At 48.3% G+C, this 15,632-nt stretch overlaps 1 protein-coding gene and 1 long non-coding RNA gene across 2 annotated transcripts in view; one reads left to right on the forward strand and one right to left on the reverse strand.

Annotated features, from left to right (window-relative positions):
- The first annotated feature begins 15 nt into the window (after positions 1 to 15).
- Positions 16 to 1,766, forward strand: LOC132343030 (uncharacterized). The gene is made up of 2 exons (XR_009491676.1): positions 16 to 101; positions 177 to 1,766. It is a non-coding gene; the product is annotated as an uncharacterized lncRNA (long non-coding RNA).
- Positions 1,767 to 2,943: 1,177 nt separating this feature from the next.
- PITPNA (phosphatidylinositol transfer protein alpha) overlaps positions 2,944 to 15,632 on the reverse strand; it is a 33,596-nt gene continuing 20,907 nt past the window's right edge. The window contains exons 8-12 of the mRNA NM_001046582.1: positions 15,553 to 15,630; positions 15,285 to 15,395; positions 14,136 to 14,258; positions 4,334 to 4,401; positions 2,944 to 3,357 (exon numbers count right to left, since the gene is read on the reverse strand). Of these exons, the coding sequence (NP_001040047.1) occupies positions 4,357 to 4,401; positions 14,136 to 14,258; positions 15,285 to 15,395; positions 15,553 to 15,630 (357 nt within the window). The 3' untranslated portion in view covers positions 2,944 to 3,357; positions 4,334 to 4,356. The remainder of the gene's footprint in view (positions 3,358 to 4,333; positions 4,402 to 14,135; positions 14,259 to 15,284; positions 15,396 to 15,552; positions 15,631 to 15,632) is intronic.

Below are 15,632 nucleotides of genomic sequence, written 5' to 3' on the forward strand. Positions count from 1 at the left end.
TTTCTACAGGTTCCCAACGCCCGGAGGGGCAGAGAGCGATCCGGATGGGACGCAGCCAGCCACTGTACGGCCTGTAATCCACTCTTACCCCCCAGCTACAGGTAACCTCCCTCCTCTAGGCCACTGAGGGCCTCCAGTTCTCCACTTTCAACGTTCAGGTGTTTTCCTCTTTCCAGACTCGTGCACACTGCCACACCTTGGACACTTAGGGGCTTCTGGACTCGGAAAATAAGCCGTTGGTGAACGAAAAATAAGTCACTACCTCTATCTATGCCCAAACATGAAGATTATTTACTGTGCCAAAGATGATGATTTCCTTCAAATCACTGATTCGTTGTTAGTCTTTTGGGGGTGCGAGGCAGGACCGTGCATGGGATTCCTTTGAAGATCTGATGAGAACCATGACTCTCCCAAGAAAAATGCACGACAATTTTACAAACATACTTCGTAAGGTTCAGACCCAGAAGCCAGGGTAAGAACTCCCTTAAATGTTTTGCTTGGTAGGAAGGATAAAGGGAGATGTGGAGAGTAGGAGAGACAAAAGCAAGAAGCAAATACTACCAGTAGAAAATGGCCCAAATACTTTCAGGTATGTGATGTTTGTATAAGTAAAATGATGAGCGATTGTCTTAGTTTACAGAAATCCATGTGCCACAATTTCTAGAGGTATCTTGGATCTTTCTAATCCTTCCCTGGTAAAATGGGGGATGTCAGCAAGAGTTTGAGGATATCTAAGTTGTAAAATAGACATGAGAACATCACCAATAAGCTGGACTCCAGACAGCTCTGTCTAGGATTTTATTAGACTGCTTTTTTTTCCCCCCAATATACCTGTATTGGAAGATTGAGACAAAAAGGCACAAACTCACATTAAATAAACAAGGTAATCTAATCAGGTCTACAAAGTGTATTTTGTAAAAGAAGTAGCACTAGGAACCAACCAAAATAAGTCAGGGAGTCCCAGCAGGGACTGTAAGAGAATTGGGGAAGATATACACGTGCCCACAATACTGACCCTGTCCCCTACGCCTCTCCGTGAGAAGCCCAGAGCCCAGCACCCCTCATCCCCCAGAGGCACCGCTGCTTCCAACCGGGACTGCGGCCCTGGAAATCCGATGGAAGCAGCTGGTCTGAAGGGGCATGGCACATCCTCAAAGACTACCCTTGGAGCTAAGCCTTGCATCCTAAGCCCCTCTGAGTGCTAGTCAGTTTGGGCAGGGTAAGTAAGAAGGGAAGGGAGGTACTTAAAAGGTATCATTGCCCAGCAGCGACACTCTCCACGGGGACAGAATAGACCAGGCTCATCCCTCCTTACGCTGATGTGGACTGGAGCCCCAGATCCAGCTGACCTCTGAATCAGCTCACATGGATGCTGAACTGGGGCAACAGGTGGAGGCAGGTGGAGCTAGAGAAAAGGCCCACAAAGAGCAAGCCCCGCTGCTCCCCAAGTTGGAGTGATATGTATGAATCTCAGAGAAGAACTGAAGGAAGAAGACCAACATCTGCTGACCCTCAAACCACGTAAACAATCGTCTGCTTCCATTATCACTGCTTGTTTCTCCCAGGCTAACGCACATCTGGACTTCACTTAGTTGATGAATGAAAGAAGGGAAAGCTTTAAGCACAAATATAATTACAGCTATTACAGAACTTGTAGGAAAACATGTACATTTTTCTCCAGTAGGAATGCCACTTCAACTTGCCCTGTCAAATGCGACCAGCAGTTGGGCTGCTAATAACCAAATGAATTGCCCCAGATCCATTACTATAGACCCCACAAGGTGCGGAGACTAAAAGGAAGGTGTGTTGGGGTATCTTGTGGTCCCAGAGGGGACTCAGTGAAGGCAGGAGCTAACCACGCTGAACCTGTCCCCCCTGCCTTGCCCCAGGGGGGCCACAGGGAAGCAGCCATCAGGAAGTCCCAGACGTGACACTCCCTTATTGCACTTAGAAATCAGTAAGGCAAAACAAACTGACAAAAACCTAAGGACAGATCATCCCATTCTGCTTCTTGCTCCCCTAACAGAGATTTGGTCTCTCGTTAGCTTGAGTCACTGCACACTTGGCCAACAAACTTCACGAGGCTCGGGAGATGTCAAGTGACACCACAGCTATCTCAGATTCTCCCACTGGGAAGGCGTACTCCAGCGCTGCCAAGTCACAGGCGACTAGGAAGCCCTCAGCAGCCTCTGCTCCCCCGCAGGCCTGGGCTTTCACACCAGCCAACTTTGGTAGAATTCGCCACTGCGATCACTCCTGGCTCTTGATTGTCCAGGGCAGAACTCTGCATGGGGGCAGGACAAGCTGAGATCTTGATCCTTTCCGGCCACTGGAGAGGAGGGGGGAACGTGTTCTGGGAAAAAGCTTTTTGCATGCTTGTTTTGTGCAGCATGAAAAGATCAAGACCCCTTGTGTCCTGACCAGCCTCAGACAGAGGACAGGAATCTAAGAAAGCACAGAGAGGAGGGGGTTATTGCTGAGTGGCAGCACCAGCCCAAAAGGGAAGAAGAGTGTGGACACAGAGCTCCTGGGGATGGTGGGAGCTGGGGGGTGGGCACACTATTAGGTATATATGGGGCAGACTCAATTCTAAGGGCCACGTGGGACAGTCCCCTCCAGGAGAGTTGACCCGGGCATATTACAGGCTCTGCAGAGATTCAGACAGAGTAGGCAACAGGAGGGCCAAGGAGCCATAGGTATTTCTAAGACGAGTGACCAGCGATGCGATGACTGGAGCAGGGGTTATCTGTTGTTTAATTTTCAAAACAGACTGGCTGGGCCTTGGGTACTTCCATGGTGCCTAGAGCACTCTTAACAGTGGGTTCCTAGGAGCAGAGATCAGAATTACGAAGCCACACTGATGTTCTGGGCAACTGGGGGGGAAACAAATCTATTTCTGCCTCATCCCCTCTCCCCCTGTGAGCACTCAAAATTGCGAAGACCTGCCCAGGAAGCCAAACACTTCAGTTTATCCCAAGGTTGAAAACAAAGTAAATCCTTTAAATCACCACATCACAAAAGGTAGCTATTTTCAAAGACTAAAAATGTCACTTGGAAATAAAGGGGGGTGGGCAGGGCACACAGAAATGGGTCAAGAACACAATGGTTGAAGAGGGAGGCGCTGTAAATACAGCCGCCTACAACGCCACGCATCTCAGAGGGGCAGGTTCCCGCTCACACGGGCTGCATAATACCAGACGGTCTATTTGTTCACAACAGTAAAGGGCATCTAGAATTAGCTACGGTAAGGGGTCAGAGTTGCCTGAAGAATGGGCACAGAAGGCTGCGTCCGGAGATGGCCTGTCACTCGGGAGCGTGGAGCTGCTGGGCCTTCCTGTTGACCACTGGCTTGCAAAACTGGAAGAGAAAGAAAACAGAAACACTAAATCATGGACGGGGGAATTTCAAAAGGAGGAAGTATGCCAGGCAGAGCGGGGCGGGGTGAGGGGCGGGGGTGGGGGGTGAAGAGGGAGGGGACTGAGGTCCCAGCGGGGGCAAGAAGCTGGCGTCGCCACCACCCGTCCTGTCCTACCCTCTCATCTCCCGGAAGGTCTCCTCAAGCGTGCGGGGCAGGAAACAAGCAGAGGTTCGTGGCACAGCGGCTGAGTCCTGGGCCCCCCAGTGCTAGGCAGCCAGGTTTTATTGGATAACATTATTTTTTCTCAGAGCCAGATGGGGAGCAGGGCCAGGCCTTTCGTTCCGTGCCTAACCCCTCTGAGCTGCTGGAGTAAGAACAAGTCTAGAGGCTCTGGGAGCTGACAGAAGGAAGGATCTTGGGAAGGGATGACCATGTGCAACAAGGGACATCCCAACCTGGTCCTACGGCCTGGGCAGAAATACTCTCCCAGTACCTGAAAGGTGCTGTCTCCGATGGGGACATCTGGGATCAGAGGGTACAGAGAGGAAGGAAATGAAGCACCAGACCCAGCGAGGACCACTAGGAAAAGCTGTCTGGGCAGCGAATATTCCAAGGGCTGGGCAGGGAACGGCTCTGGTCCAGGGGGTAAAGGGGCAACCAGAAGCCCAGCTTCCACTTGAAATGGCTCCCCTCACGGGAGGAAGAGTCATCAGGTGCAGATAAGCTGATTCTCATCCGCTGCCCCCTTCCAGCCCCACGTCCCACCCCCTGCCCGTCTCTAGTGGGTTTGTATCCAATCACATGGATCCCTGAAATGTCTTGAAAGCCATCATCTCCTTCAGTGGAAGCCCGAGAGCTCTCTGGCACCACAACCATCATTACAACTAGAGGGCAGGATGAGGAAAGAGGCGAGGACCCAGACTGATGACTGATTTTGGCGTCTGTGATGCACTCAGTGAGAAACTTGGTACATACGGTGCAGGAGGGGGGGAGTGGCTTTAGTCATCCGCCGTCATGCCTTTCACTGGGTCCTTTTGTCTCATCTGCAACAGAAAAGAGGAGAAATGCAAGGTGTTTGCTGCTGCTGGAACTCCACCACAGGCACAAATTCCTCCTCCTCAAGCCTGCCAGCGGATAGGGTAGAGCATGTATTTTGCGCACAAAGCAAATCGGAAGAATTGAATTCTGCGTACACAGGGCCAATGCCACACAATTTATAGCTCTGCCACTGGTCCCAGCGGCCATGATTTCTAGTTCTCTCCCCTGCGTCTCAGTGTTGGGGTTTAGTTCTTAAGCTCCTCTCTTTCTTTCATTAATTGAACAAATATTTATGAAGCATCTTTTTTTTGGCAAGGCACGGTTCCCAGCCTGAAGATTCAGCCATGAACCAAAACAGACCAAGTTTCTCCTCAGGGAGCTTACATTCTGGGACAAAGTAAGGGGAAGACAGAGAAACTAGTCCACGTCAGATGGGGCTGCAGGTTGCTGGGATGGAGAATGGCTCAGGGGAGGTGCTGTTTTATGAGCTGCCTGGGGAAGGCCTCTCTGATAAGTGACGTCTAAGCAGAGACCTGAAGGAAATGAGGCAGGAAATCCTGTGGGTACTCAGGGGCGGCGGTGGGGGGGTGGGGGTGAGGGCGCAGCAGGAAACATTTCAGGCAGAGGGAACAGCAATTCCCTTTCCTGGGCTCTGCTTAGAGGCTTCGCCTGGGACTTGCCTGTTTCCAGGGCGGGTGTGTGTGTATGTGTATGTGTGTGTGTGTGTGCACGCAGGTTCCATCCCTGGTTGGGGAGGACCCCACATGCTGTGTGACATGGCCAAAAAAAAAAAAGAGGTTTTGGCCAGTCTGCCCAGTCAGCCAAGTGGGCACAGGGATGGAGAGTGCAGGTGGCAGAGCTCAGCTTGGCAGAAGTGTGAGGCTGCTGGAGAACAGAACAGGGTCTTCTCTGGGAGCACTGAGTGGTCCCTGTCCCCTGCACCTTTCAACAGCAGTGGACACAACTTCTTGTTGGGAACACCGTGCTGGTGATTGCTCTCAAATCCTTTCCAACTTGAAAACAGTTTCTAATTGCAGGATGCCTATAACATGTCTATTATAACTTCCCATTAGACATGTCTTCACTGTCCATGAATTTTCTGTGCCAGGTATCAGTCTTTACTCATTCAACAACTTTTGAGCCCCTCAGAGCATAGGCGCTGGAATCAGACTGCCTGGATCACATTCTGGCTTCATCACTAAATTGTGACCTTGAACAAGTTACTTCACTGCTCTCTAAGCCTCAATTTCTGTAATAATAAAAATAGAGATAATAATAGACACTACATATGTCATGGGGTTGTAATGAAGATTAAGCTATTCAGGGAGAGTACTTAGCACAGAGGAGTGCTTGGAACGCTGTACATGTTATCAGTCCTGTTATGTCTTTGTTCTAAATAGCACAGCGAACACGCCATGTGTGCACATAACACTCAAGAAGCTGCACGTTTAAGCTACAGCCTCCTCAGTTGTGCTTTATTCACTAGACTTCAGCCACATTATTCAGAGACTCTATCTCATCAGTAGTAGCTTTCCACTGGGAAACACCTTTGAATATACTTCCTGCCACATTTCAAACCCATGACCGTTGTTTACCGCCCCCCTAACTATTATAAATCACTGAGCCCACGTGGAACCTGAACATGAGAAAAACATCCTCCCGGTCCTCCCCAGAGTTTCCCATAGTCACTCCCTACTGATAATGATTACTGTGATTATATCTAAGCTCGCAGCTTGGTCTTTCAGGTTAGAGTTTTCTCAAAATCCTTTTCTTTCCTTGGCTGTGCTGAGCTGCTTGTGGGATCTTAGTTCCTTGACCAGGGACTGAACCCAAAGCCACAGCAGTGACAGTTCTTAGCTCCCTCTTGGAATGCCTCTTCCCTGTAGATTTTGCTCAAAACTCACTTTCCTGAATGGTAGCTTTAAATTTATATTGCTCCTATAACTTTGGTTATCCATAGTAATTAATAAAGTACTTTATAAGAGCTTAACAAACTCAAGATTTTTCTTGAGTCAAATTTTTTAAAAGACGGAAAGTTACCCTTGTGGTGTGAGGTCGGAATTGGAAGTATTTGTGTGAACGTAATAGATCAGAGAGAGATAGAAATAGCTACAGATGTTAAAATCCCTCCAGGCCATCCTACGAGGAGGTCTGGGATCAGCAGCACCCCAAGAGTGATGACCACACCCAGGTAAATAAAGGTAACTTCACCCGGACTAGACAAGAAGGACAGGCAGAATACAAGGAAAAGAACACCGAGCCTGTGACCTTTTGGTCTGAAATACAGACGCTGGATCTAATCACGCAGAAGCACTGGACTAACCCCAACTGAAACACCGTCTACAAAATGACTAGCCTATCACCTCCACGAATGTCAAGGTCATGGAACTCCCAGAAAACAGAGGCTGCGCCAGACTGAGACTAGGAGGGTGCGCTGGTGGACGCTGTCTTACCCTTTCCTTCGTATTCTTGTCATTTTCATTAAGTTTGAAACTCTTTCAGAAAACAACAAAAAAAGAAAGTCCTTCAAAATAATTACAAAACCCCCTACCCCACCCCCCAAACCAAAAATGGGAACTTCCCTGGTGGTGCAGTGACTAGGACTCCATGCAGGGGACCTGGGTTCGATCCTTGGTCAGGGAGCTAGATCCCACATGCCACAACTAAAGATCTGGAGTGCCCACAACTTAAGACCCAGCGCAGCCAGCCAAATAAATAAATGTGAAAGAAGACAGAAATGCACTCATTACATGGCTGCTCACTAATGACCATTCATGTACATTTTCAATAATCAAAGAGGCTAAGATTTAGTATTATGGGAGCAAAGCTTTTGGGTCTCAAGCAGATACCTATAGACCCTGAGAGCTCACTGCCTGGCTTGCATTTACTAACGCAAAGCCAGGTCCTGTTCTCCTATTGCTTGAAATAAGATGCAACTTCCTATCAGGAAACACAATAGCTTCCTTTACTCTCAAAGACAAGGTCCCCCCACAGAGGGTGCACCGAAATAAAAATGCAATATTTCATTCTTACAATGAAATGTTCTAAGAATGCTTATTTCCTGTTTTCAGGGGCCTAAAATGAGAGATTTTATCTAACATTTATAGTGTTCCTCGGATCAAGCCATCACCGGCTATCTATGCACATACAGTCAAGGAACACAAAAACAGAAGCTCCGGTCCTGAATGATTTCTTTTTAGCAGGGCTTTGCTCTAGGCAATGAGGCCAGGGGCTGGAAGAAAGGGACTTTCATTCCTCTACTTATTTTTATTTATTTATTTGGTCGTCTTCTTCTTTTTTAAAAAATATTTTTCTGCATCTTTTGAAAACTGCTTTTCCTATAAGTATGAAATACACCTTTGACTTAAAGGAACTTGTAAAAGTATCAGTGTCAATTTCCTGGGTGTGATATCATATTATCATTTTGTAAGACGTAGTCACTGGGAGAAGCAGATCTCCTCTCTGTATTATTTCTTACCCCTGCATGTGAATCTCACAATCATCTCAAAATAAAAAATTCAGTAAAAAAAATTAAGCTAGAAGGAAATCTAAAAAAGAGGGGATATATGTACATACAGCCGATTCACTCTGCTGTACAGCAGAAACTAACACAACACTGTGAAGCAATTATACTCCAACAAAAATTAAGTAAAAAATTAAGCCAGTAAAAAAAAAATCATATATGACACTGAATAGTAACCACAAACCTGTTCTGAAAGCACAAGGCAAATGCGGAACTGAACTTCTTTAGAAGCCTACTCTATAAACAGGTTCAGCCTTTTGGGGGAGAAATCTGGCAATAAGTAACAAGAATGTTAAATCCTCTAATTCTACTTGTAGGAATTTATTCTAAGTAAATAATCCTAATTACCCAAACAATGGAGTGCATAGAAATTTCTCATCATGGCATTATTTATAAACAATGAAAACCTGCAAACAACATGAAGGAAAATCCAACACGGGCCAGAGAGTACAGAGCAAGATGCAGCTACGTGAGAAACGTGTATGTGGAGGGACTTTTCTCCTGGTTTGAATGCTGTTACAGTGTTTAGAGAAGAGTGAGAGGACCACCCAGGCTCGTGAAGCACCATCAGAACCAAGTGTGTAAGAATTCTTAAAACGTTTATAGTGGTTGTTTTTAAATAGAGTACAAGTGATTTTTTTCTATTTTTTTACTTTCCTAAAAACTGTTTAATGCTTATACATTACCTTAATATCAAAAAATTTAAATATTTATAAAGAAAATAAAGCTGCTCCCCTATTTCAAGATGCTGGTCAATATTCCAGGTGGTCTGCTCTGGGGTCAACCGCTGCTGGGCAGGGCGGAGGGAATTAAGACTCCAAGGACAGCATCAGCTTCAGAAGACAGGGATCCCTCGGCCTCAGAAGAACTCGCTCTGCCCTCTGCAGGCACTACGGGAATCTCAGATACAATCTTCCACAGCCCAGCACAAGAACCAGGCACTGAGTGTTTTAATCTGAAGACCCTTGTCTATCACAATCCCAAACAGGGAACTCTGGGATGTAGTATCGTGCCAGGCACTTCATTGCACAGGGATGTTTAGGTAATTGATAGGTAATAGGTCCAGTGTTTAAGACTTAAAATCTAGAAGTAATGGTGAATCATCAGTGAAAAAGCCAGAGGATGGACCAAGGGCCCTCTTCATCCATACTAAAGTGATGAGAAAGAGACAGGCACATTCAGACTCAAGCAAATGGAAAAGGAGATTGTCTACAGAGACGCTCAGAGACAAGCCCGCCAAGTGAGCCCACAGAGCAAAGAGTGCCACGAAGCCTCTGAGCTCCATCCCAAAGTACAAAGTCCAGAAGGGATGGGCAGTGGAGGGATCAGAGGAGCCAGAGTTAGAGAGGCAGACCCACGGGGGAAGACGAGGACGAAAATGCTGCAGGGTCTTCAATCATGTGTTCGTTGCTGTTTTTCAGCAAATGTTCTAGAGAGTCCTGTAAACAGGGAAACAAGCTGTTTTGTTGGGGTTTTTTTACAATTTTTAAAATGAGTCCTCTTCTCCCTATCTCATTATCTCGAGTTAATGACCAAGGTCCAGGAGGTACCTGCTCTCTGAACTGGAAGGTATCCTTAACTTCTCTGCAAAGAATACCCGTGGCACAGGTAGCCGAGAGGATGTCGTGACAGTGCGTGTCAGATGTCAGCTCCCCACACGTGACAGGCACATGGGAAGACCTCATAAACGTCAGCTTCTATTAATAATAAAGGACGTTACTGTGTGGGAATTCCCTGGCAGTCCAGTGGTCAGGACTTGGTACTCTCATGCCGTGGCCCTGGGTTCAATCCCTGGACAGGGAACTAAGATCCCGTAAGCCACAGAAAAGCAACTTATTGCAAATCAACTATATACTTCAATTAAAAAATATGGATAGATAGATATGTTTATGACTGGCATGTTCATAAGACAGGGAGTTCCCCATTACAGGAGGTGCTCAAGCACAAGCTAAGGGGAAAGGGCAGAGAAGACTCGAGCACTGGCCACATAATTAGACTAAATGACCTTTAAGGTACTTTCTTCCACTTTTGAGATTATGCGTTTCTTAAGAACAGGACAGGAGAGGAGGGAGGGGAGAGAGGGAGAGCCACTGCTCCCCCACAGGCACACATTTCCTGACATTTTTGTTTTTAGGGCAAAGGCCTAATCTCTTGATCCCTTGTTTCTCAAATCCTTGAGCCTCATCCAAGAACGGCGAGTTCACCTCCCAGAGGACAAGAGTTATGGCAGGGGTGACTGTGGCCTTATAGTGACCTCTTGTAACTCACAAAACAACCCACTCACACCAGACTGCTATGCCTTGGTTTAAAGAATAACAGTCATAATTTCTATCACAAACTTGCAGTTAATCATGGCAGGCTGGATGCAGTGCAAGCATTTACTGCTATTTCTCCTCCAAAGCTTAGCATGATGACAGTAAAGGAATTAAAAAAAAAGAAAGAAAAAAAGATGGAAAGATGGAAAACTACAAAGACAACAAGAACAGAGGAGGAGACAACAGCAGGTAAGAGATGGAAACAGCATTCTGGAAGACGAAAGGAGGACGGAGGAGCAGTGACTAATCTGCAGAGCAGCAGGAGCTGCGGGTGAGGAGGGCAGCCGGGAGGGAGCGGACCCACTACTGCCGCAGGTTCTCCAGAAGCTTGGCAACCGGCAGCAGCAGGTGCCTCTATGTGGAGGGAGTGCGGCTGGGGTGAGAAACGGGTGACTTCTTTGCAAGTGGAAATAAAGAAGAGTTTGGCTCTGGCGTGTCCTGTGTTTACTCCCCTGGTTCTCAGTCTGCCCCTAGGACCTTTCCCTAGATCAGCTCCCAAGATGCTGGCCTTGACCAGCCCCATGAAAAAAAGGCTGGGGTGTCCTCTTGAAGCAAAATGAGCAGCCCAAGAAAAACAGACTCAGGAGCCTGAAGTGGGAAGTCCCAGTGAAACCATCTGACTACACTTCAGTAAGCCCAGCCACTGATTCAGAACTTGGGTGAACTCCGAGAGATGGTGAGGGACAGGGAGGCCTGGCGTGCTGCAGTCCTTGGGGTCGCAAAGAGTTGGACACAACCGAGCAACTGAACAATAACAACAATTGATTCAGAGAGCTTCATCCACTTTTTGGAGCTTCACTCTTCACTGTGAATGGACAGCCCAGGACCCCCAGTCATTGGAGGGAAGCCCCTAAGAGGAAACATGAAGTCCAATGGGAAGAGGAGCTCAGGGGAAACAATGTTCAGGGGGAAGAGAGACCTCAAAACCAAACGCAAGAACCAAACCCCATGCTTCAGAAAAGGAAACTGATGCCAAGAACAGAACAAGAAGTGCTTAAGAATGTCTTAAATTCAATAGAGGAGAGAGAAGTTAACATCAGAAAACCTCTCCTAGAAAGCACACAAAAAAGGAGACAAAAAATAAGAAAATTAGAAGGTCGATTCATGATGTCCAACTTCTAACAACAACAGAAAATTCCAGAAAGAGAACAAAGGGGACAGAAGGGAGAAAATCATGAAACAGGGGACACAGAAACATTTTCCAGAACTGAAGAGATCTTCAGATTAAAGTGTCTATCGAGTGGGAGCAAAATGAATGAGAATGAACCAGCCTCAACTACTGATATTGTGGCAACCAGCCCAACCACGCACCCGCGTAAGACTCAAAGACACAACTTAATGATACAGACACAAAACTAAGCTAACAACGAGGGGCGCGTTTACTAACTTCCTAAGAAAACCAGAATTATCCACGGAAGAAATGAAAACCAGAGGCGGGGACAGGGTTCAGATATATATGTATGTGTATGGCCGAGTCCCTTCACTGTTCACCTGAGTTATCACAGTATGCATTAACTGGCTGCACCCCAATACTAGAGAAGGAAATGGCAACCCGCTCCAGTATTTTTGCCTGGAAAATTCCATAGACAGGAGAGGCTGGCGGGATACAGTCCATGCAGTTGCAGAGTTGGACATGACTGAGCTAATGTATGTATACCCCAACACAAAAAATTCAAAAAAAAAAAAGGATTGCAAGGGGCTACTTCTGGGGCCACAACCTTGGGGATAGGGCAGAAGAAGCTAGCGTCTTCCTCCTAAGTGTGGGATACTACCTGAGTTCAAACCTATGAAAATACTTGTGGGGTGACGGTACTGACTGCGGCGACTGTTGCACGAACGTCTGTTTATCTGCAAACTCCGCAAGATGTACACATTAAATAGGTGCAGCTCTCTGTATGTCAGACCTCAGTGAAGTGGCTTTTTTTATAAATGGAAAAAAAAACCTCTGAAAATAAAACTTTGATAGAAGTATTTTTAGAAAGAGAAAAACTAAGAAAGGAGAGCCACACGTGAGCCAGAAGTACAGTCAGCACAAAGGCTCCAGGCCGCTGCGAACGGGGCCAGAACACGCCCCCAGTGGTTTTGCTTGCTTTCCCACCGCCAACTATTTAAAAAAGTCCAGTTCTAAGGAGGGATTTCTGCATCTGCAGTTATCTTGGACAATACAGATCATCCAAACTTTTGGCACAATTATCCACAGAATGGAGAAACAAAGACGAGGCCTAGGGACTGAAGAAGAACTCTGAGGACGAGTGCCCTCGAGCTGTGGACCTGAGGGAGGCAGCTCAGCAGATCCCCTGGACAGCCTGCCCAGAATTCGACCCCAAGAGTCTTATACTCTTTAGATCCCAAGAGTTTTTAAACGTTGGCTGTTGGCCAACGTTTCCATGACCCTGGGGTATGCTGGCCTGCTTGGCAGCAACAGGCAACTGGTGCTGCAGACTAAAACCTCAGAGGCTCTGTCCCTGTTCCTCCATTTGGTAACTTGTTTCTTTTTTTTTTGGTCAGGACTCAGGTGACCACAAGATTCAAGGCTTCTCTCTTACACTGTTAGAATCGCCAGAGCTCTGGACATTAAAACCTACCGCTTCCTGAAGATCTTTAGCAGAAGCAGGACTTGTGTCCAAAATCCTACCACTTCCCTGGAACTGCAGCTGAATGAATAACTTAAACATCTGCCTTCAACAGGAACTCACTCAGCAAACCGCTGCAACCAGTGAGTCAGCCCGGAAGTGTCATCCTGGAGGGTAGAATCCATTCCCCACGGGGCGCCCCCTCCAAGGAAGAGCACGTGGGCCCACTTTCCACCAAGACCAGCACAGCGCAGCGGGAGCACCAGTGTAGTGGGGGGCACCTTGGACCTGGGCCTGCATCTCACCTGAGGGCCCGCTGGAGAGCCAGGCACGGCTGTGCTAAGCTCTGCCTGCCACACACCAGGCTCCATGACAACCCTGCCAGGGTAAGGAGGGAGAGATGGATGGCAGTTCGTATGAAACAGAGCTTCCTACCTTATTTTCAGCCCCAAGAGGCAGGAAGGAGACCCCGATGGCATGTAGAGGGAGGAGAAGCGGCCGAGTGACTGAGTGCTACGGCTCCTCCTCCCTTGACTGTGTCACCTGCAGGCTGTGTGACCCTGGGCCCGGCCTTGAACTCTCAGCGCCTCTACCTCCTCACCTGAGTGTGGGGAAACAGCGGCACCCCCTCACAGGGGTTGTGAGAACCACAGGAGATGGGCCGAGACCTGGAGAAGCCCTCCAAATGATGCCTCACACTGGTGGGCGCCTGAGTGCTATTTACTAACAGTCTCCTCAGAGGGAGTCTTGCAGGCAAGCAGCCCCAAATTCCTCAAAGGAGGCAAGAGGGGTGCTAGGTCTTCAGGCTCCCATGGAGCAGCAGATAGCTCTCCTTCTGGGAACCATGCCAAGCCAGAAAGAAAAAAAAGAGGCGGGGGCAAAGGCTCCAAACTCTAAAACAGCTCCAACGCCGTTAAAAAGGGGTTGTGGTGTGCGCTCCGCCGCTGTCCTCTGTGGGCTACGTGCGCGCTATTCGTGGACCAGCCCAGCCTGCCTCCGCCTCCCGGGGCCACCTCCGCCTCTGCAGCCCAGCACGGTTCCCCCACCCGGCTCTGGAGGACCGTTGCGGCAACTGTATTACTCACTTGGCATTCAGCACAGCCCGCCATATCTGTCTCTCTGGATATGCCAAGACCTCGACTAGACTGCAAGTTCAAGAGCACAGGCTGCTTTCTTCCTTGTAGTTCCCATATCGCCTGGCATTAGACCTTACCCACAGTGGACGCTGACATGTTCCTAGAACCACAGGACGGTGCCCTCAGTGAGCTGCCCCGGCACGACAGTCTCCTAGCGGACAGCCCCGGAGTCTCCTCGGGCCTCCCACGTACCTCATCCAGCTGTCTCTTCGTCTCGTCTTCCATCCTTCGAATGTCGTCCATCGTCAGGTCGACCCACTTGTCCAGCCAACAGAACAGCTGCCGGTGGAAGTTTGTAAACAGACGCCTCTCTTGCTATAAAAAGGAGGGACCCAAGTTAGAACTGGAAGGTGGGGGCCGCTGCGGCAGCCCTCTTGCCCACGCCCTCCACGCCAGCACCCACAGTGTACTGGGAAGGTTGGGGGAGGAGTTGTAGGTACCCCACTGGCTGATCTGGATTGGTCCTCCAATCCCTCAGGTCAGTGACCCTTGCCTCCACATTTCTGATGGGTACAGCCTCAAGTCAGACAAGCCCCCGAGGAGAGAGTGGTGCCTAGCTTGCCCCAAGGCTCTGTGCCCAAGACAGGCAATCCATGAGCCAAGATCCCAAAATGACTGTGCCAAGTTCCTCCTTGTCTCTGGAGCCTCAAGACCAGGTTAAAACTGGCCAGCAGCAGGGGGAGTCCCTGGCAGCCCAGTGGTCAGGACTCTGTGCTTCAACTGCCAAGGGCTTGGGTTCGATCCATGGTCAGGGAACTAAGATCACGCGTGCTGCATGGCATGGCCAAAAATAAGTAAATGAAACTGGCCAACAGCTATGAAATGTTGCTGAATTTTACCAGACTCTCACACATCAGAGAGAAGACTACAGAGACTTCTTAGGTGCCACTGGGGCAAGTTACTCAGTTTTCCTGGGTCTCCCATTTACACATGTTATTACTTTTGTCTGATATTCTGTTAAAAAAAAAAAAAAAGGAAAAAAAAAGCCTTAGATTTGTCTAGTTCAGTAATTCAGGGTACTAGAGAATTTGGTCCACAGTACTTTTTGCCTTTTGATGTCAAGCAAAGATCCTGAGTTTTATTTGCCATTTAATCGTAACAAGCCCCCTCCTGTTTCCTTCTTTTGCCTCAGTCTCCTTCCCATTTGCATGTGGTACCCCTGGATGAACAGCGTTAAACTCTAAGAGTCTGGTGCAAGGGGAAGTGGGGGTCTGGGAAATCAGACCTATATATCCTGATGCTGGCCACTCTAGGATACAAGCCACATGGGTTGTATGATCTTCTCTTGGACAAAACACCCCCCACCAACACACTGGAAGGCCTCCCACCCTGGTCACTTACCTTATGTATAAAGTTTTCCACTTTGTTCTGCAGGCCCCACCACTTGAACTTGACAGTAACCAGTTTGTATGCACACATGTATGGGCAGTCTTTCTGATTTACAAGTTCTTGCTGTATTAGAAACACACCCACAGGCAGACAGGTAACTAAGAGCTGACCTCTGGCTCTCCCTTTGCGCCCCCCACCCCCTCCCAGTTCCCCACCTCCAGGAGGGAGGCCCAACCACACTGGCCCCAGCACCCCCTGGTGGTAAGAGTGTGAATTGCACCTTCCAATTGGGGCCCAAGGGTCCTCGGCCTGTTTTGATAGACTTATATTTTGCTGGGTCCTCTTCTGCCTTGTAATCCT

The sequence above is a fragment of the Bos taurus genome, chromosome 19, assembly GCF_002263795.3.
Source record: "Bos taurus isolate L1 Dominette 01449 registration number 42190680 breed Hereford chromosome 19, ARS-UCD2.0, whole genome shotgun sequence".
NCBI classification, from domain to species: domain Eukaryota; kingdom Metazoa; phylum Chordata; class Mammalia; order Artiodactyla; family Bovidae; genus Bos; species Bos taurus.